Here is a 22,018-nt window from a genome sequence, read left to right on the forward strand (position 1 = left end):
CCATTGAAGGTACGTATGAATGTGGTATTGGATATCAATTTTTATTAGTCTTTACATTGTGCGTTTGATGGATTAGGATTGTAAATAATTTTTTTTTCATCAGCGAAAGTTAGATTTTGAACCTGAGGATGACACTGACTCCGTCAGTGCTGTCCGGCAACAAGGTCCGGGAACCCCATTTACTTACTATACCCACCTATCTTCCTTTATGAATGGTGCTGAAATGCCAGAGGTAAACTGAATGTTTTATATTTACGTAAATTCACAAAAATGTGTCCGTACTGTTAACTTAACATGGGAGTATTTTTATTTGTGGTAGTGCTTCGATCTATTGTTTCGATCCCCACCAGGGGTGCAGTTTATTGGAATGGAGCTTGCGGTTGCAGCATACATTTTCTCGGCCACATTGCCAAAAAAGTTAGTTACACGACAACAAATATTATCTTAAACTACCTGCCTTCGGGTCTATCATTTGTCCTGGTGTTATTGTTGCTAATGACTACAATATTAAATCGTGTAGAGAGATGCTAGTCCCGGACGACCATTGTGATGGAACAGGGGAGTCACTCCAAACACTCATTCCGGGAAGAATGGTTGTAGACGACGTAAGTTAATATAAATTTTAATATTATTCAAAATGGCTCCTGTTGTGATGATGTAATGAGTTTCTTTTTTGTTTTGAAATAAGTTAATAAATTATGTAAACAATTTTTTTGACTTGACTTCGTTAGGTCCTGAACTTGGTGGCATCCATGTGCACTAATACTAGATTCGACGATTTGGAAATGAAGTGGTGGTTGCCAACAACATTTGCCGTAAGTTACAAAACCATAGCTCTGTCCCAATATAAAATTTTAAGTCCTTTTAATTCACATAGTTCTTTATTGTGTTTGAGTGGCTGTTAGCAAATTGCTCTGAGCCCTACTTCCCACTGCGCTGAGACTCTGGATTTTATCAAAGGAAAATACATGGGCTTTGCAGATAAATTAATGAAGGTACTTAATTTTAAGTTACTTTCTCCTGTTTGCAATTTAGGTGTAACCAACAGAACTCTAATTTTTTCATTTGCTGAAATGTATGAACTGGAGATATATGTCCCCCTATTTAGAGACAGTCATTGGTACCTCATGATTGTTGACTTATGTAACGGTGAATTGGTGTACCTTGATTCGGCTAAGTCCGATGTTCCTGCAAAGAGAAAGGCTCGATTAGATCAGATCAAATATGTGGTAAGAGTATGCTTATGAATTGCATGTCATTGTAGTGGAAGGACAACATGACAAAGGTCAAGGCCTAACGGTTCCTTTTGTGCAGGCCTTCTTCATCGAGAACATGTTGAATGAAAGTGTCTTTTACAAGGATGTTGAGCAAGGCCAAACTTTCTATCCTAGGTGTTCGTCATACATCCTTGTTGAACCAGAAATTGGACAGCAAGCTCCAAATTCGTGAGTGATATAGACATCATTCTTTTCATTGGATATATCATTATTCTTTCAGCATGACTCACGATGATGGTTATTATCTCAGTGTTGACTGTGGCGTTTGGGTTGCACAGTGGATGATTCAATCACATCTTTGGCGAGATTATAATTTGCAGGTAAATGTTATAAACTCCGTTGAGGTTCCGCTCAACATGGACACAAAGGACTGTCATAACGTATTGCTATTGTTCCTGTAGGTAGTTAATGATGCAACCAGAATGAGATTGGCTGTTGATCTAGTAATGGGGAGGCATAATGTCATCCGCAATGACATTTCTCGGATGGCGGTTGATAGCTGGGATAAGATGGTGAGGTCTTCAGTAAAGAAGACACGGAATGCAACTAATCCACCCTTAAGCCCCAGCTTGTCATTTTAGAGTGGAGCTACTTGACTCCTATATATTGATTACTACTGTTTTGGTTTAGGGTTATTTACGTACGATCTCCAATTGCAACATGCCCTGAGTAGTAATCTAGTGCTAGGTGAATATTATCTTGTGTGTATTAGAACCCGAAATGAGATGGGTCCACTATATGAACTCATGACAACCTTTTGGTGGCACCTTTCACTATATATGTGAAGGTGTGTAATCATACTATGAATGATATATATCAGGGTTGGAGATTGTTGCATATGCCCTATGGGCATGTTAGTTGCACTATGAATTGACGTGGGTTGATTCTGTGATTATGCTGGGCCCATAGGGAGGTCCAACCCTGCAATATTTTGATTAACATCAGTTGCTGTAATTGTATCTTTATTGTTGGTAGCAGCTTTCTAATTAAAATTACTTTCTGGAAATTCATTCTCCATCCTACTCTTATAGTCGGTGTTATTTTCATTCCGTGAAAACATGGGCTCTAAACACGACCCAGAGTCACAAGCAACGAACCCTTTACAACGTAACTAAGTAGTAAAAAATGGGAATCCCAGGATATGGTAATATTATATCATCACTCAAATATCTCATAATTGGTAGAAAATGTGTTCACAGTTGTTGATAACCTGTATTATCGGCCCATAATGAGGCAAGTATGACCCAAAGCTTCAAATGAGCATAAAAGATGGTCACATTTCACATTTCCTGTATACATTACTTAAAAATAAGGCTATTTCCTGGGTACATGACTTAAAAATAAAGCTATTTCCAATACATGAGGACCAATTTGGTGGTCTATGTTAGTAAGTTCTTTAACCAGATACCCTTTCGGCATAACAATATTCAACATAAGCGGTGATAGTGTATGTGAGGTACATTAAAACCAGTTAATGTTCGATGTAAAATAGTAAACAAGCTAAATTGAAAATTAATTCGCATGACACAACCACTGCTCCAGGTCACCCACGTCCATTGGAGATCACAGCAAAGTTACATTTAGACTTTTCTTTTAAGCAATGACACCATGAACACCAGCTGCTACACAAATAGATAATGTTAAGACGCCATTCCATAATCAGAACAAGATGTTTTATATGATCCTTAGAAGAGTGTTAAAAATATTTAAAAAGAAAAAAAAAGATTGGTTTATAACGGCAATTCAAATGAAATCATCAAGTTCAAATGAAATTATCAAGTTGTGAAACAAACAAAATCCAGTATCACAAAGTGGGCTGAGGCCGATACTCTCCACAGATAGTTACTAAATGCTGACCAATGCCATATTCCCTGAATGCTTCATGAATCCCCAGTCCTGTAGAAAACAAAATTTAGAGAAACCAGAAATTAAACAAAAGAAGTTTATTGGACTTCAAAAAGATTAGAAAAGGAAATTTCAACCGAATCCCTTCAAGTTCTAGAAATTCAGCTTCCAATAATGTTTAATGAAGAAAGCAACTGTTAATAGTCTATTATTGCAATCGAACGACGGTAGGCTGCAGATCGATACATTGATTAATGTCTAAATGGGTATTGGATATTAAATTTAATTATAACGAGATCTTTGATGTTTGTGAATTATCGGCTTTAAGCAATGAAGAAAAAATATGGAACCACCAAGTGCATCCATCATAAAAAAAACACAGCAGAAAGCTTACATATCATTCAGGTCAAAGCGACCACCTTCCATCACAGATGCTTGGGTGCAAATCATGGCAATCAACCTTTGGTAATAAGCTGTGTTAGTGTCATCTTCAACAACGTGGTCAGCACAAGTCTTAGTTGGATCGGAGATGGTGCCAAAGTTGCTTCCGGTCAAACCCGCATCACCTAACTGCATATCAATATACCGGGAAAAATCCCTAATGAAATCAAATTTGATGAGATATACCATACATTGGTTATTTGCTCATGACCCTAGACAATTGTGGCATACAGAAAGATAACCCCTGGGTGCTTAATTCTAGTTGTGATCATACCTCCTCCAGCAAAGCAAATTGCTTAATCTCCTGCATGTGTTCATCTAAGGGGGGGGGGGACAGGAAGTTTATCTTGCTCCATTTCATCTAGCCGTACCCGGTAAGCATCCAGGCATTTTCGTTTCGTATGGCCAGTATTCTTACACTTTGTGCATTTCCTTTCGCGTCCATTGCTTTTTCCTTTAGGCACCTTAGGCGCCCCTTTTGTCCTAACACGCACAGGGTCACGAATAACTTTTCGTTCCCCTTTTGTGTGTTTGATTTCTTCAGCGTGTCCACATTCACGTTCGAGATCCCTACATAGCTCCCGAATTCCCTTCATGGCCTTCCCGAACAAATGAAATTGTTGCGCACCTAGGAAAAAAAGCCAGCAGCATGCGGTATGCAATGCACCATGTCTAAGCAAGAAGGACCGGTCGCCTCCATCGTTTGTCTTCTCCACATATTCCTCCAACGCTTTGGCATTCTTTGTCCATTGTTTCATAATCAGCTGCTCCGGGATTTCTTGCAGATGCTCATGCTTCATGACAAAAAAGAGATGGCGACATGGGTATCCGTATTTCGTCCAACCGTCACACCGACACTTGAGCCTTCCCATATTCCGATCAAACAGTACTAGAATAACTCTCCCAGGAGATCCGTACTCTTCCAATGAGTATACCCTCATGTTTAAAGATCTTCTTAACCGGACCAAATTAACGACTGTAACTCGTTCAATCTCTCGTTTAACGTCCGCAAAGACTTCTTTCGTATATGTCAGCGCAGCGAACCGCTCTATGGCATCGAGGCTAGTCGTCATTACTGGGAAAGTGTCAATGGTTCTGAACTGGGCTAGAAGCTCGTTATTCTGATAATCACGTACCATTACCTCCAGGTTCTGCACAAGTTCAAGAATAGTATGCTTCGATTGAAGGAAATTCTTGACCACTGCATTTATACCTTCGCATCGAGATGTGGTCCTAAACCCGGCGCAAAACTTATTCTTCAGATATGCATTCACCCACATTTCCTTCTTACCAAACACCTGCCTCGCCCATAGGCTATCTTGAAGTTTGAACTCTTCAACCGCTAGGTCCCACTCAGTCAAAAATTCACGAATGTCGATGTCCGCATATAACCATCGGTTAAATCGTGATCGGAGTGACGGCTCCTTCACGTTGGCCGTACTATTTTTCTGAAAATGCCATGCACATAGGCGGTGGGTTGCCTTCGGAAATACTAAAGTTATGGCTTTACGCATCGCCTCATCCCCATCTGTAACAACCACTGATGGCTCATTCATGCACATCACCTCCAACATGTTCTCCAATATCCACTTATAAGATTCAAATGTCTCATCCATTAGTAAACCAAAACCGAAAATGGTCGTCTGCTTGTGGTTGTTGGCCCCTGAGAAGATTACCAATGGCCGCCTATACTTGTTCTTTTTGTATGTCGCATCAAACACAAGGACATCCCCGAAGTACTGGTAATCGACTCTGCTGCCCCCATCGGCCCAAAACATATTGCCTAGCATTCCCTTATTGGTCAAACTATACCGTGCCATGGCCATCGGATCCGATTCTGTCTTACCTTCTAAATATGCAAGCGCAGCGTCTGCATCGCCTTCTGCAATCATTACACGCCTTCTTTTATCAATGTGATTATAGGCATCCTTCTTTAAGAAACCAACCAACGAGTATCCTCCAGCCATCCCGGCCATATATCGTACACTCTTCGCTGTGGAAATTCCATACTCGTTCAACCCATCTACCTGAGCTTTGGCGGCATCCGTGAGTGACCGGTACTTTGCAATCAAATGCACCATGCAACTAGGGGTCAAGTCATGATTGTGCTTATTTTCAATCTTCCTTACTCGCCACACAGAAGCACTCCTGTCAAGGTATATGGAGAACTTCGCTTCGCAATTAGTCCTCGTTTCTGGTTTATGAACCCTCATCCTATCTACCCGATTATAGTGCTTTTCATCTCTCAAACCTTGCCTGTTGCAGAAGAACCTCCGCCTTGTGACAATACCGTCCTCATCCTTCCAGGAATCCCCCTTCCTAACTCCAAAGCCGTGATATTTTCCAAACTTCTTATAGAACTCATATGCATCCTCATCGCTCCTAAATACCTTCTTCATTATGTCTTCCACATCTATCCCTTCAACGTCACCAAATTCTCCCATGTCTCGGTAGAAAAATTCACTCTCGGTAGTATTGTGAGTCGTATCCTCATCCACATTCTTTGATCCATTTCTAGTGTAGGCATTCTCTTGACAAGCATCGTCGTTGTCACACATCTTGTTGGTGGTTCCCATCTACAGATTCCAAGACAGAACAAATTCACAAAAACACTATCAACCCATCTCACTTAAGTCATATTCCCATTAGACAATAAACGAAGCCAGCAACAACCACCAAAATGCTATTTCCAAACAAACCTATTCTAATGTCCATCATCCCTGCTTAGGTAGCATGCTTAAACTTTTGCAATTAGAGTACACTGAAATGTTGGGAGAAGAATAAGTACTCTACTTTAAATTAGCCCTTTCTAAAATTTCTATCATCTTAGAACCTTCTCTAATGACAATTTACACCCAAACAAATTAAGACACAAACCTACTGTTATAGCAAACTTAAATACTCGCCAAATTAACGACACTAATCATTGCTAAGAATAAACTCCCATACTCCTCTGTACAGACGTGACATACTAAAATAAAATCAGCCCGCAAATTATTTGGCAAAAATATGCCAGCAATTCGAAATTATTACATCCTTAAATGAGACCAAAATTTGCAGCAAAGCCTACTTTTCATCACTTCAAATGTTCACATTCAAGGACCAAAACAATTAAGTAACGCAAACAAAAATAGAAACAGAACCAAATTAACGAAAATAAAGAGTACATAATATTATCTCAATTAACTCTTAAAAAATCTTCTCCTTTCATTTTATTGACATTTAACAACATTCATTTCTATCATACATAAATGAAAAATTTTAGGCACAGGCCAAATAGAATGATACAATGGGATTATATACTTCTGGGTGTGTGTGGATTAAAATTTAGAAATGGGAGTTTCTGCAAAATGGATTTTACATAATTTATTTTCATCAAAAGTAAGTTGGTATTGACATGGTTTTTGTTTGACAATTTTTATACTAAAATAGATTATAGTGAACTAAGTGTTGTTAGTATCATATTATTCAAAATAACATTTCCAAAAAATACATTCAAAAGGATATAACTTTAAATAAATTTTCTATATTATTTTGTAATCTTATTTTACGTATTTAAATAAATATTCATACTCTTCATTCTTGTACTCTCAATACTCTTTAGTACTCTTATAGAATTAATAGATTCATAATACAAGGAAAAAAAATACTTCAATACAAAAATAAACAATAGGTAAAAATTTCATATAAACATGACAATTATACGAATTCTATAAAAATAAATAAATGATATTAAACAGGCAGGGGCCTCCAAGATGTGCTTCCAACCCTGACTTTTCTCCCAAAAGATTAGATTTAGTAATTATTTTAGCTTAGTGTTTATTTTAGCAATCAACAATGGATTCAATCTTCAGTTATGAACCCCATAAAAATTTTGCCATCCTAATCAACCAAATTCAACTCTAATCATTTTCAGCAAAGAAACATGATTTACATATTTACATAAACAAGAAATTAGTTTAGTCACTGTCTAAACAACACAACAACAGATTCAATCTTAAGCCATCGTGTTTCACAGCAAATAATATTAAATAACTGATTATTCAGCAACACGATAATAAACTCAATTTTCAATCAATACCAAATCCCTTTCGTAACAAACTAATTTAACCTAACTAATTTCACTAACCCATTCAACTTTCAACAAAAATATCAGACTGCAGTGATGAATTACGTCAACTAAATTAAAACAGAAACACTAAAATTTCTTAACACTCACCAGATCGGGTTGCACGTCGTAGGTTAACGGTGACGACGAAGCTGACAGCGACGCTCGAGGGAACAATACGACGCCCACAACGTCCCACTGCAACTTGCTGCCTCTTCTGCCGGAGACAAACACCGCAGCCAAGACTCGTATCGGAGGCGGCGTCCGAGTTCGGTGACGAATATATCAGCGATGACGACCGGCCCCGGCCACAGCCCCATATAAGAAATATCACAATCACTTTAGACTATTAAAACCTCAACAGTGGCATATATTCATACAATAAACCCACGCATTACTTTTTCTTACTCCATCTCAAATAAAATTTTTTGTCCATGGATAACATTACCCATTTTTTTAGGGCCTCCTAGAAAAGTATACAACACATTCTCAAACAAAAGAAGTCTGTCACCGAAAAAAAAAAAACAATAGAAGTCCGTTAAACAACGGCCCACTGAACCTACCTCTAATGACTTACCATTGTCCCTAATAAAATTCTTAAGCAGAACGGTTCCGTTCTTCTTTGTGCACGGCTGTGACTTTACTATTGACGTGTCTTTGCCTAACGTTGACATGCAATATCAACATACTATGCTTATTTTTGATATAAGCACCGCAGAATTTCCCAATATATTATATATACATACAATATAATTTATTAATTTCTGAAAATTGCTTCTTAATATAGAAGAAAAGTGTTAGAATTATAGGAAAGTTTTGCTCCTATAATAAATTCCTAAAAGAACAAATGATATCAGTATTTCACATGCACTTGTCCTGGTTGGAAATTGGCACCCAAGTTGTTACATATAATATATAATCCCTCTATTTTTTTTTGCTGTTTTGAGGTTATCTGACAAGGAAAATCTGAATGAATGTGGTGTTCCAATGAAAAATTGATACTTTCAGATTTGTGTGACTATCCATTTTTGTTAAATCAAAGAGATTTCTTGATACTAAAATACTGTGAAACTGCTGCATAACTACATAGGATAAGACCAAAAAACAGAAATCAAAATAAATAAGAAGAAAAAAAAAGGAAATTTTGATGTCCTTGCCAGAATAAAAATACATTTTGATACTCCATAAGGATAAATAATGTACACACAAGACGGAATATACTCTGCTGATTTTTGCATGCCTAAAATAAGAAAAAATAAAAACAAAAATAAAGATGAGGATATATACATGTATGTGTGTGTGTGTGTGTGTTAGTTGGAGTGCTAGCGTTAAGCAAAATCTCAATCAGGTATAGTGGTTGGTAACTTGGTATAATATTGATTGGTAGGTAAGTGAAGACTTGCAATGTCTGCATCATCATTCATAAGTCCCTTTTGCATTTTTTTCCTCATTGACAAAAGAGTAAAATGACAATTAAATTATCGAAAATTTTGATTTCAGACTAATTAGCCCTTTAAAAAAATATATTAATTAGGTCATTCATGATAGTAAACAATGGACTTATATGTCCTTTTATCAATGAATAGTACGAACCGAAATAAAATTACCTATGTATTTCGTTATCTACAATGGTGGACCATATAAACATGAAAACGATGTAATTTTAGACAGTGAAACATTTATTATCTTGAGTTGCTGTTCTCTATTTATCATAAATTCTACTAAAATAGATAAAATTTCACTTCAAAAATTATTTATACAACGATCTTTCATAAATAAACCTGTCACAGTGATTAATGATACATATAAACATCACTATTAAATTTTACGTGATGAATTGAGAGAAAAACATCACATGTCCACTATTTGCTGTCCACTATTTGCTATTATAAAGGAACAAAAACAAATTGATAGTTTATTTTTTTCCAAGAACTAATTAGTCCAATGTCAAAATTCTCAGAAACCTAATTATCACTTCCCTCAATAAAATTATCATATCTTCCTTCTCCTTTCACTTTAGTACTTCATTCTCTGGAAAAAAGAAACAATAAATAAAAAATAAAATAAAACATTAAGAAACTTCCAAAAGAAAGTTAAGCCTAAACGGCTGATAAGCCATTTTCTTCTTTCACAACAAATAGTATTGTGAAGTTACAAGAGTTCTGAAACACACATCCAATCACATCTTTTAACATCTAATTGCTACAAACAATGAGGCAAGTAAACATCAGAGATACATTATCAGGAGAGCACATACACATGACAAAAACCCTAATAAAACAGTTTCCTAACTGAACAACCTAGTAATCAAAAGAGTAAACTTTTTTGAGTCAAAACCATTTGTGACACTCATCTGACTCATCGAGGTTCTGTATTTGTAAGTTAAATTGTCAGCGTCAGTCAAGCATGAGTGAGTTTGATTCTGCAGAATGCTAACCAATCCGCACCGAGCGATATGTTTTAGCATGGGACCTCCGCATTCGGATGGCTTGGGTTAGACTCCTTTTCAGGCAAAGGTTCTTTATTGTCAGCAGATGAGTTCCGAGAGTCTGGAGCATTGTTAAAGGAAACAATGTTCTCTCCATGTCCATGAAATGCAGTAGGTGTCATAATAGGCTTCACTCCACCAAAACTGACTCGTATTTCCTCGTTGGAGACAACGGGAGTAACGTGTGATGGGGTAATGGTTGATATATGTTCCACCCTAGGCTTCTTCGATTTATGCTCGAGCTGGTGACCGGGAAGAAAACTGCCCACAACAACCTGAAGCAGAAGATTAGTGAGAGAAAGTGTCAAGTTGCTCCTAATAAATTCAACAGTTCCAAACTAGTCAATTTTTTACGAATTTATTATGCCAAGTAGCATAATATTATCTTATTCTCTAAGTTATGAAACATCAGATTAGCAAGTACATAAAGATCTTGAATGAACATCCTTTCCGCAGCATGAGGTTTACCTGAACAGGGCCTGCAGCTATCAGCAAACCAGCGAGTCCTCCGCCCATTACTCGACCATCTGGACCTGCTAAAGAGACACTCATCCCGCCAGATCTGCTTCTCGTAACTCCATTCTCAGTAGGCATAAAGGAACCAGACAAGGAAAGAATCTCAAATCGCCCCTTTAAAAGAATCAAATAAGTGTGAGCTTATTTACACATGACACCAACTTAAGGGTAAAGAAGGAAGATGACTGAGGCGCCAATTAACAATGCATCGAATCTCTGATTTAAAAAATTGGAGAATATACCACTCTCTATGTACTTCTTCAAAATTATTCAGATGGAAATTATGAATATATGGAAACAGGGAAGAAAGGTCAAACCTAGGATATGAGGAAAAGAAACTTAGTCATAAATCATAATCCCGTCCACTATTTTCATTTATGTGATACAAGTTTAATATAGCATCCAATTGGTAATGTCCAAAATCTACTAGGGTACATGCTTTTTGGCCACATACCCAGCAACATACCCAGTATGGGTACGTACTGGTTACGGGAACGCTTTTGGGCACTATTAGGTGTGCACCTCACAAAAAACCATTTTTTGTTTTACACAAAAAGATGTTTTGGATAGAGGCATAGAGCTGGGTATGGTTCTTTTTTGTATTTAGTTCAAAATTACATAATTTTGAGTAAATTTTATCTATTTTTTAATTATTTTTATTCTAAAACTAGTTAGATATGCATTTTAAGACATCAAGTTGACTATTTAAATATTTATTTTTTAATTTAAGATTAAATATTTAGATTATTTTAACGTTAGAACTTTCGTATCATGTACAGGATACAAGTACCGTACCCATATTCATGAAACTTATGCTAAAATTGATGTAAGTGATACCATCCGCTACCACACAAAGTACTGGAAGAGAAGCTGAATTACAAAAACAAAAAAAAGGATATTTCCACAGGCCCGACATAAAATCCAACATATTTCTCCACAAGAAAGCATCGATTGCAAATTATTTTAAAATTCAAAGAATGTGCAGTATATGCATACATTTATCATTTATTCTCAATAACACTTACCGTTCCTTTCTTTGTAAAGACGGAAAAAATTAAGCACATATATGAAGCTTTGAATTTTGGAGTGCATTTGGAAACTCATGAAGGATATCTAACAAGTAAAAGATACAACAGCAGACATACATGGCTGAATATTATTCATAGCCAAATTCATTACCAGTACCTCTTCTGTGATTGATTAAATGTTATTTAAACATCTTTTCATTGTTTAAGACAACACACACATTTTCTTTTGGTGCTGATGATTGATGAAACAGGATTGCACTAACCTCATATGTTAAAGTACCCCCAGAAGATGTTGGTTGACGAAGTGTAACATTTGAAATCGTGCCATTTGCAGAGAGAACACATATACCTCGTGATCCTTGTTGAGAAAAAGACATAATTTTCATAGTAACATCCTGAGACAGGCCATAGCAACATCACAAAAAAAAAGAAGAAAGAAAAACACACTACATGCAAATAATTATAACATAACCACCAAGCATCAGGGTTTCCCAAACAAAATCATAATTTGTTCCACTTATTTTTCTTTCAACAGTCCAGCCAATCCAATAAGTTATCATCTCTACAATTAATGTTAACGAAAAAAATAATGTGATCAAAGGGAGCTTCCAGGTAAAAGACAAGAGTAAGATAATCTTTCTAATTGAAAACTTTCTCTATAAAATTTGTGGCAATCAGGTTTCAAAGAAAATGAATGGATGTGTTCTGTATATGGCATTCATGCACAAATCAATAAGAGTGAAACGATAAATTAACTAGTTACTGCCCTTCAGTATATAGAATTCAAGGGAGTTGAATAGAATACCTCGCCAGCATTTACAGTAAGTACATGTGGTGTAAAATTGGCACCAACTGAGTATTGGATTCCCTCACCTACAAAATGGCATATATGGTAAGATGACAGAGTCTGTAGAGAAACTTGTTATCTAATCTAATTCAAATAATAATAATCCTAATTTTGCATGTAATTGCTTCACTAATCAAGTCAAAAAAAGAGCCTAATCTACTATGTGGTACTTAGGGCATTCTAAACGTATGCTTAGCAACAATGTAGTAGATATCATAGCTATACACAAGCTACTTTAGATGTACTCATGCTTTTGCTAAAATTTGTTAAATATTCAACTTTTCTATACTTAATGGCACTATGTACCTCCTTAAGAATGTACAAAGACAAAGAAGAAAACCTCATAAACATAATTAATGAACTGAGATTGACTACAAGTTCAGGTACAGCATTTTCACAGTCAATATAGGAATTGCTAACATGGGAGACAAAGAAGGCACAAAACCGCAGGTAGAAAGGGAAGAGAATAAGGGTCTATTTTGCTTCTTTCACTGTTTTTATTTTCTATATTATTCAGTTTTAGAATTTCATGAAGTAAACAAAGAAAATAGTGAAAACAACAAAACCTTGTTCCCCAATTTCATCTTCTATTCTTACTATTTTCTTCACCAAAAGTGATTTGAAATATCGGATATGGCGGCGCCATAACGGTATGGCGTAGCGGAATTTGGCCTCGCCGCCATACAGAGGCCACCGCAACATGGTTTTCACGGCAGGTGAAAAGGCGGCCGCAATTGCGGTGGCGCCAAGGCGGAACGCCATGAAAATGGCAAAAATGGCAGGTTATTTCGGAATTCTAAAAAAATGAGGGTAGTTGGGTAAATTAGGAAACCCTAAGTGATACATGTAACCCTAATCAGCCTCTGTTATTCAAAAACTTCTCTTCCTCTCTTATTCACGTCAAAAACGTCTCTCCATCTCTGTTCTCTCTTCTTTGTGCCTCCCGTCACCGCCAATCTTCGCCGCTGCCCGTCGCCGTTCGCCGCCGCCCTGTCGCCGCCGCTGGTTGTCACCGCCCGTCGCTGCTGGTCGTCGCCACTGCTCATCATCACAGTTCCCTCTTTTTCTGGTTCGTAGTTACATACATTCTTTTTTTTTTTTCCGTTCAGTTCACTGTCTCCTTCCCTTCCCTCATAAACCTCTCTTCCTCCAATTTTTTTTTCCGTTCAGTTCAGTTCACTATGTCAACTTCCAGACCAGCCCTTGATTCTAATGATACTGAATCAGATGATGATGAGGGGGCAGCGGGACGCAATAATAATCGTGTTAATTTGGATGAAGTTGATGAGAGCTAGAATTTACATGGTTTATTTCATCATTTGTTAGTTTAAAGACATGATGAGACAATGACTTTGGTCTTTCTTTTAAGTTTTTAGTTTTTATGTTCTATGTCTTATGTTTATTTGCTAAATTTGCCATTATATTTTCTGCATTAATTGGATGTCTTATGACTAGAAAAATGATTATATAGATTATATTTTATAGTTCATTATATTTGCAATTTTTCTGCATTTTTTTGTACATATATATGCATTTTTTTGGGTAATCCGCCATTTCTCGCAACGCCATCCGCCATTATTTTATGGTGGATTTTTGGCTCACAGCCATGAGCCGCCATCCGCAATAAAAAACTATGCACCAAACATAGGAATTGTAAATAGAAATCATTGAGACCCTAATGGATTAAGAAATTATTTCTTCCCCTTCATTTTGATATTTAAGATCCTCCAAAATTGAAGATACCTTAAATCCTAGCTCTAATTTATAAAGCCTCCCCAACCTATAGGTAATAGTTATGCAAGAAACCTCACCCTCTCCTCCATCCAAACATGCCTTGTGTTCTTCCATGCACTTAACAAGATATTTCACTACATTAAATTGATATACAAAATAAAACATTATCATTCTAAAGCCACTTTTAACATTCTGCAAGTATATACTCAATTGATTGAAAACTTTCCTGACTAAAATTCCAATAATGCAACCCATTTTTTTGACTCGTGCCAATTCAATTGACTAGAAGTATACTAAGTCACATAGGTTAAGTACTATACTCAATCAGTTGAACATGCAGTAGTTTATTTAGGTCTAATTGTTTGCATGGCTAGGTTAAGACACTTTTTTCGTCCATGATAAAGGAAAAAAAAGAGTACCATATGCTATCTGAAACAACAACAAAAAATTTTTCACTTTTCAACCACAAAAACAAAATATCCTCATCCATCTCACCACTTATATTTGTAGTTTGTAGATCTGAAAAGGAATCTAAGGGTCCACTCCTATTCCCCACCCTACCACCCAAGATAAACTCTATTATTACAAAACTGAAAATCAATTCCAAGAAACAAACTAGCAACTATTAACTACTAAAAACACAGATCACAAAAGGTAACTCCCAAACTCCAAACGATTACCTCCAAATTAATTAGATCTCAAAGGGTTGAAAACAAATTATGATATTCCTCAAAAAATGAGGTAAATGACAAGAGCCACTTCAGGTAAGAAAAATGCACTCATTTATTACTTTCATATACTCAATTCTCAACCACTACAAATGTAACAGTATAAAAGCCAAACTAAAAATTAAGGAACACAATAAGTAACCAATCTTAAGACATAAAAGATCCTTTAAACTCAAAGGTCAAAATTCAAAACAAGATCAAACTAAGTAAGAGCTATATATAATTTTACCTGGTCCTGGTCCTGGACTTTGAAAGTCAAACTTATATGATGACTTCTTGATGGACTCAACAGGCTTCCCTCTACCCCTTTTCCAGGCTGAGAACTCTCCCGTCAACGGAATTGATGCCGATATCGGCATCGGCGACAGCGCCCCAGCTGCTGCCGCCGCCGTTGGCTTCCCATCCGGTCCATACTTCCTAGGCCTTCCTCTCTTCTTCTTCCCATCGGTCCCCGTCGCTGGCACCGGCGTGGAGGCACCGGAAAAATCTAAGGTCTCAACTCTGGGTGCCACGTGGAAGCTCTCTGGGGCACTAGCATCACCTACCACTGCATGCCCAGCACCAAAATTCTCTTTTTCTTCCATTTTTATGTTAATCAAAGGAAAACTAAGACACTCCAAAAGCTTAAAAACTTGCTTAAACCCTCAACATTGAAGATTCAAGCGTTTTCAAGCTCAAAACATATAAAAAATCAGGAAAAATATTTGTTCTTTAAGGGAAAGAAATGTCAAACTTCGGCAACAGTAATAGATTCGAATGCGAGGAAAAATTTACAATCTGAAGGGAAACTTCAGAAACGTAATCTTTTGTTGAAAAGTTGAAGACCCAGAAGAGAAAATGGAGGCGCTTGAGCTTGGGGTTCCGAGAAAATCGCGATTATGTGAGCTCAAATCCTCACCATTGCAGAGAAAATCGAAAGCTTCGAGATTAACAGAATTTTATGAAAAAAAATTGTACAATTACAGAGAAAAATACAGACTCTGGCGCACAAATTCTCCAGAGTTGATACACGAATTTTAGGGTTTTGCAGGAAAAGGTGGAGTAAATAAATAAAGTAGAAAGGGGAAAAATTGGAAAAATTAAATAAATGTTTAAAATAAAGTAATTAAATATTGTAAATTTAATTATTAATTAATATTTTAATTGTTAAATTCAAAGTATAGATTTTGGTTAAGAAATTGTTTCACGTCCGTCTTGGAAATTTAATAAAGTTGATTTAATAAATGGCTGTGAATGCGGATGCTTAATTTGAATAGCATTAAAAAAATATGTAATATTTTTGAAAAGGAAAGAAAATGCCTTTTTTATATAAAACTAGCATTTATTTAGTTAAAGGTATTTCTTTAAAGAAAAATTTCAAAGCTGTAAAGCTAGGGTTGGAGCCACTGCATTACCTCAACTACTGACAATTTCTTTGTCTTTTCAGTTTCAAAAAAGTTGACCAAGCAACTCAAATGGATGAATTTATACACAAATAATAATGTAGTAATTTGGAATACCCTCTTTGGTTTTGTGATTCTACTGTATTTGCCACTGCAAGCGCTGAAGCGCATGCTCTCTCCTCTCTTTTGCTTTTTTAATTTCCTCCCTCATTCTCTTGATACATGTTCTATCCTTTTTCACTTTATCTTCCTCATTCACAGCTTCTGTTGACCAAAAGCTCCAAACCTACTTTTTCCAATTTATAAGAATAATAATTAATAATCAATATAATTAAAAATGGGCGCAATTCATGCTTACCAGAAAATTTGTTGAGACTTACTTGGTAAGCCATGATGCCTGCCCCTATATTTAGGTGCTCTATTCTCCCTTTATGTAACGTAACTGATATTATGGTAAAAATCAGCTACTTGCTCCAAATTTTGTATTATTAGGTGAGCTGAATTGTACACATCATATATACAATCTTGATTTGGAAAAGAAAATTATAAACAAAGACATGGTCAAAGCTCGAAACAGTGTCCCGCATGTTCTTGCTTTCATAATCCATTTAAGAATGTAAAATCCAAACACTGTTTTCCATATATTATCAGAACACGATGATTAAAAAAAATTCAGATGAGACTGCATAATCTCATATTAGTTGGTTTCACAACCTAGTTCTACGTCCACATCTTGTATACACACAATCAGGAAGCCAATTACAATTGACTCATGATTAATGATTTTAGAATAGATGATGAAAACAAGACAACCAAAGAATCATTGTAAGACAAAACCAAGACGTCTTTCTTCAAAGGAATATTCTATGTCACGGACCAATTCACCACCTCCAAAAGCAGGAGCTGGAGTCATGACCATCTTCATTGGAACTGAAACAGTGGAAGGTGTAGAAGGGACAGGAATTGGCATTGCCTTTGGTGTTCTATTCTCATCATCCACCACAATAGCAGCTGTCTTTGAGGGAGTAGAGAATGGCATATTGTTAAGTGAAATTGTTTTCTGCAACTTCTCACTCTGTATATTCAATTCATCCTTGGAATTTGCCATATTCGTATTTGATGATACTTTCGAAGTGATAGGCGAAAAAGGCTGTCGAGCAAGAGGTGGTGGTTCTATGTCACGAGTGCTCCCGGCACCAAATGAATACTTTTTTACAGGAACACCAGCAATATCTAGTCCTCTTCTAGCTACATAAACATGGGGAGAACAAAGAATATTAAAATAATAGTTCTAAATGCATATGTTTGTTCAACTTATGGAAGACAAAAACACCAACATGAAAGTTACGTGTGTTGACTTGTCTTCTATGTTAATTAAAATAATGAACAAACCATTATTTGGTTCCACAAACAGTCTTAATTCTTACCAGGATAAAGGAAAACAGTAGAATTTAAAGAAATACCTGATGATAAACATGAAACACCATCATCCAAGTAATTCTGCTCAACTTGGTGTGCTTTATCAGTCTTTCTTGCAACACGAGAATTAGCTTTTGAATCAGGTTTCGGAGTTTGAATCATTGCTCCTCCGAGGGAAACTCTTCGATTAGCTGCCCCACCAGTTGACATCCTAGGTCCCTTTTTTACACTCTGGGGCTTCGAAGGGCTCGGTTTTGACCCATATAGTGCCTCCTGTTCCGCTATCATTTGTCCCTGAAGTTTCTTCAGATCCTGATATAGAAAATAAATTTAGATGTTTTGAAGAAATAACAAAATATATATTTATTGTATATACTTATTCATTGATTGATACAACTTTGTGAAGATCTCAAAACTAAGTTACACTACTAAGGTTTTGAGTAAGATGCCCATACCCGCTGCTTGCGGCGTTCTTGCTCTTTCTTTTCCCGTAATATGTTGTACTCTTCCAGCATGGAGAGCAGGCAAATCTAGAAAGCCACACAAAAGCAGGAATCATTTTGCAGCAAATTTATTTGAGCAACCAAACCAAATATTCTTATAAAAAAATGGTAATGATAAAGTAGAAAGAGAACTTACACCATCATAGGTGAACTGAATGCCTTTTTCCTTTTCCCATGCTAAAGTTTTTGAAGTCAATGCATCTACCATTGCTATTTGCAAGAGAGAGAAGTTAGATTTTAGAACAGGCACAATCATCTTTTATGCAGGAAGCAGATGAGAATGTTTAGCAGAGAAATGTTGAATGATGAATGTAGTGGAATAAGAAAGGAAAAACAATATCATTAGACCCATAATTTAAACCAGTACTGTTAATTTTGGTATGCAGAATATTGATATCGGCTCATTTTGGCAGTGGCACCTCTCCGTACAAAAATTAAGTCAAATTCACACAGAATTACGTAATGTAGTCCACTGAATCTATTTCAAGTGCAGGTTCCTTTTTCCAATTTTAATCTTGTTGCTTTATCACTTAGTGATAATATAGTTACAAATCACCACAAATAAAGATACCATAAAGATCTATAAAATACCTGGGATTTTATTAACCAAGGCACGTGCTTTCTCAGCTCGCTTGAGAGTAAGATGAGCACCTCTCCCAGCATTGTATCGATTGTCATCCTGGAATATTAACAAAATGTCGTAAGCATGAACTGAAAAAAAAAAAGTTGAAATGGAATGGTGGCAGGATGATACAGGCAACTAACCCTGTTGTATTCCTCAAGCCAAGACTCCTCATCACAGGCTCCCAACCATTTCTCAACCTTTTCAAGTATTTCTTTTCGGCTTAAAGCTTCCTCTTTAACTTGAGCAATCTGAACTTCAATTTGTTCAAGCACACAAGCAGGGTCCACAGTTCCTGCAAAGAGACAGGCTTTATAAGTTTCCAAAGGAAATAGTATTGTGTCCAGAAATTCCTTAGTATAAAGTAGTACTTACCGGACTCTATAGCTTCAACAGCATATTCAACAGCACTATCTATTTCTGGAACCAGATGAGTCTTTCGACATATCTCCTCTAGTTCTGTTCTCTTCTTCAAAACAAGCTCTTTCATTTTGCTTGATTTTAACTCTTCTAATCTTGATACTTCTGCTTCAACCTGCGTGAAAATTATTACTTCGCCATGAACTCAACACATAGCCAAAACATGTAGCTTTACAAATATTTTAGTCAAGTAACTTATAACTCACACATTTGATGAAGTCCACAGACAAGGTGTTAGTTTCAGTTATTTCATGTTCTGAAGCAGCTATGTTACATGTAACATTCTGAAATATCTGTTGCTCTTCAATAGGTGTATCCATCAAGTTCCAGAGCTCCAACATTGATGTTGCAAGATCTTGGAGCTGTCAAATCAAAGCAACTTTGACTATCAACCAGAATGGAAAGAACACAAAATTCAATTCACAAAGTGACAGAATAAGTCTTTACCTTCTGCATTCTCTGCAATTTTACTTCGCGTAGTTCTTGTATAGCAACAACCAATCGTTGGATGGTATCATTACTTACACTGTTAGATCCTTCTGATTCGCCTAAGCTGGGATGGATTTCATTGATTATCTGCTTAAAGTCTAGACCAAGCACTGAGCATAGAGAGTTCAACGTATACAGGTGCTCCTGGACCTTTTTGAGGCGACTACTCTGCATTCAAAAAGAAGATACAAGCATCATTAGCTTTATATACAGTATCTAGAGAAGATGCTGTAAGTTGATCAAACAGTAAAATATGAACTAAAGCAAACATTACCTTTTCAATCTGAAGTGCCTGCAGCTGTTTGTGCAGATCTTCAAGTTTTCTCAAGGACAAATCAGTTTCATCTACAACAGCTGGAATATATTCTCTTGGTCCATAAATCTCCATTGAGATAACTTGAATTTGCTCGTGAACTTCTATAAATTGATTTCTACGCTCAGACTTCCTTTTACGCATCTCCTCCAACTGTGGCAGAATTCTTGCATGCTCTTCCTTTAAACTTCCAGCATTTTGATCAGACTAGAAAACAACAGAGATAAAAATCATATTATTAGTCTTAACCAATATATCACTATATCAGATAAGAGAGGATGCAAATTTCTTTTAAATGCTAATTTACCACTTTCAATTACGGTCAGATAAATCATGTCATTATGCACAGTTTCACTCAGAATCTCTTTGGCAAAGCCCATCAGTCAAAACACAGCCACACTAAAACGAGAATAAGAAAATTAGCAATTCATAAAACATCTCTAACCTGCCTAGTATGGACTGGTCGCTCCCCCATTGCTGAACAGATGGCTGCAAGTTCTGCCTCGCAATCAGCAATTGCCTGCCTTAATTGAGCTCTATTACGATTGGCATGATCAACCTTCCTTCTATATACTTCTAGGCACTCTTGTTCAAGCTCAAAAAGCATTCTATCTCTCTCAGTCTCATTCTCCCCGACTTCATCCCATATTATCTGGTAATTAAATAAGGAAACCCATGAGATTTTCTTCAAAGTCTCTCTGTATATTCTTCAATTCATCTGCTGGTGGGGGAGGATACCGCAGAAAAGATAACTGCAGAAAGCATGAATGAATGTTTTTACCTGAAGTTCATACAAGAGGGACCCACAAGTTGTTTCAGCTTGCAAAAGGGGATCACTTTGAGGTTGAGACATTTTGGAACACTTCTACCTGCCAAAACACACTCTGATAAGTCATAAATACTTGCAAAAGTTTAAGACACAAATCCCCGTTGTAAATTTGACTTCGAATTAATGGGTCACATTGACAGATATGGAAATCAAGTAAATACTTGCAGCAACAGGAAAGCAATTTCTAATTTTTACAAATAAATAAGTTTTTTTTCTCAAAGGAAAAAAAATGCTTTCAACTAACCGATCCTAACTGTAGAAAGGAAATTAGTATCAATTTTGACTGAGGTCCAAATGCAATAACTGTAGTCTATGCTTAAGAGGTAGCCATCATTCCCGCACAAAAATAAGTAATTCGGAACCCTAAACCCACACCGATTAACACAATGATGGCTCCGAGGGAGCAAAACAGCTCAACACTAAGGAAGAAAAAAAATACTCCACTACCAACACTGCAGCAAAAATGGCAGATCCCTAGAACTTAAATTTTATGAATCCCACCGTATCAAATGGAGAAACGAACACCAGTAAACAAATCAAAAACAGATAATTGAATCCCGAAACTTTAATTTCAAACTTATTTTAAGAATAGAAAGGAAGAGGAAGAGGGGAAAAAACGCGCACGGGTTTGTTCTATCAATCTGATTCAGAGAAACGCTAATATCGATCTGAGCTGGAGAGAAACATGAAACTAGCTACATTTTTCAAAACCAAATTCGAACGCGTCCGAATTTTTTTTTTATTTTTACTTTATTTTAACATCTGAGGCATTTCGATCTCGCAGTGTTAGGGTTTTTTTTTTTTTTTTTTTTTTGCTACTTCCACTTCCCCTACCCTCCGAAACAGAACAGAATCTCAAATGTGAAATAACTGAAAATCAGTGAATGTGAGTGGAAACTAACCTGAACAACAACAACAAGAAAACACAAATCAAAAATGATTTGACTGAATTTCTTCGTGATTCGATTTTTCTTTTGTCGAAGAGGAAGAGGGAAAACGATTGGATATTTTTCAGAGATAGAGAGAGAG

General features: G+C 36.4%; 3 protein-coding genes across 3 annotated transcripts; all 3 read right to left on the minus strand.

Annotated features, from left to right (window-relative positions):
- Positions 1-3,877: 3,877 nt before the first annotated feature.
- LOC130949879 (protein FAR1-RELATED SEQUENCE 5-like) lies at positions 3,878-7,991 on the minus strand. The gene is made up of 3 exons (XM_057878487.1): positions 7,829-7,991; positions 6,222-6,283; positions 3,878-6,139 (listed from the first exon to the last, which is right to left on the minus strand). Exons 1-3 carry the CDS (start codon positions 7,989-7,991, stop codon positions 3,878-3,880), a joined length of 2,487 nt encoding a protein of 828 aa, XP_057734470.1.
- Positions 7,992-9,764: 1,773 nt separating this feature from the next.
- Positions 9,765-16,274, minus strand: LOC130948568 (AT-hook motif nuclear-localized protein 6-like). The gene is made up of 5 exons (XM_057877337.1): positions 15,242-16,274; positions 12,509-12,576; positions 11,967-12,098; positions 10,628-10,789; positions 9,765-10,434 (listed from the first exon to the last, which is right to left on the minus strand). Exons 1-5 carry the CDS (start codon positions 15,594-15,596, stop codon positions 10,132-10,134), a joined length of 1,020 nt encoding a protein of 339 aa, XP_057733320.1. The 5' UTR covers positions 15,597-16,274; the 3' UTR covers positions 9,765-10,131.
- Positions 16,275-16,952: 678 nt separating this feature from the next.
- LOC130948567 (65-kDa microtubule-associated protein 3-like) lies at positions 16,953-22,018 on the minus strand. The gene is made up of 13 exons (XM_057877336.1): positions 21,892-22,018; positions 20,942-21,029; positions 20,606-20,812; positions 20,122-20,367; positions 19,806-20,015; positions 19,565-19,720; positions 19,314-19,473; positions 19,082-19,233; positions 18,908-18,995; positions 18,453-18,526; positions 18,269-18,343; positions 17,858-18,125; positions 16,953-17,642 (listed from the first exon to the last, which is right to left on the minus strand). Exons 2-13 carry the CDS (start codon positions 21,011-21,013, stop codon positions 17,215-17,217), a joined length of 2,136 nt encoding a protein of 711 aa, XP_057733319.1. The 5' UTR covers positions 21,014-21,029; positions 21,892-22,018; the 3' UTR covers positions 16,953-17,214.

The sequence above is a fragment of the Arachis stenosperma genome, chromosome 9 (genome assembly GCF_014773155.1).
Source record: "Arachis stenosperma cultivar V10309 chromosome 9, arast.V10309.gnm1.PFL2, whole genome shotgun sequence".
Taxonomy (NCBI): domain Eukaryota; kingdom Viridiplantae; phylum Streptophyta; class Magnoliopsida; order Fabales; family Fabaceae; genus Arachis; species Arachis stenosperma.

What these genes read in the sequence shown, in the direction of transcription:
- LOC130948567 (XM_057877336.1), bottom strand. Translation starts at nt 21,013, where the DNA reads ATGTCTCAACCTCAAAGTGATCCCCTTTTGCAAGCTGAAACAACTTGT. An exon ending in TTCAGTTCACCTATGATGGT is followed by an intron (nt 18,344 to 18,452) that starts GTAAGTTCTCTT and finishes GTGGCTTTCTAG; the next exon opens with ATTTGCCTGCTCTCCATGCT. An exon ending in TGTTTCATGTTTATCATCAG is followed by an intron (nt 17,643 to 17,857) that starts GTATTTCTTTAA and finishes ATGTTTATGTAG; the next exon opens with CTAGAAGAGGACTAGATATT.
- LOC130948568 (XM_057877337.1), bottom strand. Translation starts at nt 15,596, where the DNA reads ATGGAAGAAAAAGAGAATTTTGGTGCTGGGCATGCAGTGGTAGGTGAT. An exon ending in AAGTCCAGGACCAGGACCAG is followed by an intron (nt 12,577 to 15,241) that starts GTAAAATTATAT and finishes GCCATTTTGTAG; the next exon opens with GTGAGGGAATCCAATACTCA. An exon ending in TTACTGTAAATGCTGGCGAG is followed by an intron (nt 12,099 to 12,508) that starts GTATTCTATTCA and finishes GGCCTGTCTCAG; the next exon opens with GATGTTACTATGAAAATTAT.
- LOC130949879 (XM_057878487.1), bottom strand. Translation starts at nt 7,991, where the DNA reads ATGGGGCTGTGGCCGGGGCCGGTCGTCATCGCTGATATATTCGTCACC. An exon ending in TTGTTCCCTCGAGCGTCGCT is followed by an intron (nt 6,284 to 7,828) that starts GTCAGCTTCGTC and finishes CTACCTAAGCAG; the next exon opens with GGATGATGGACATTAGAATA. An exon ending in TGGTGGTTGTTGCTGGCTTC is followed by an intron (nt 6,140 to 6,221) that starts GTTTATTGTCTA and finishes TGGAATCTGTAG; the next exon opens with ATGGGAACCACCAACAAGAT.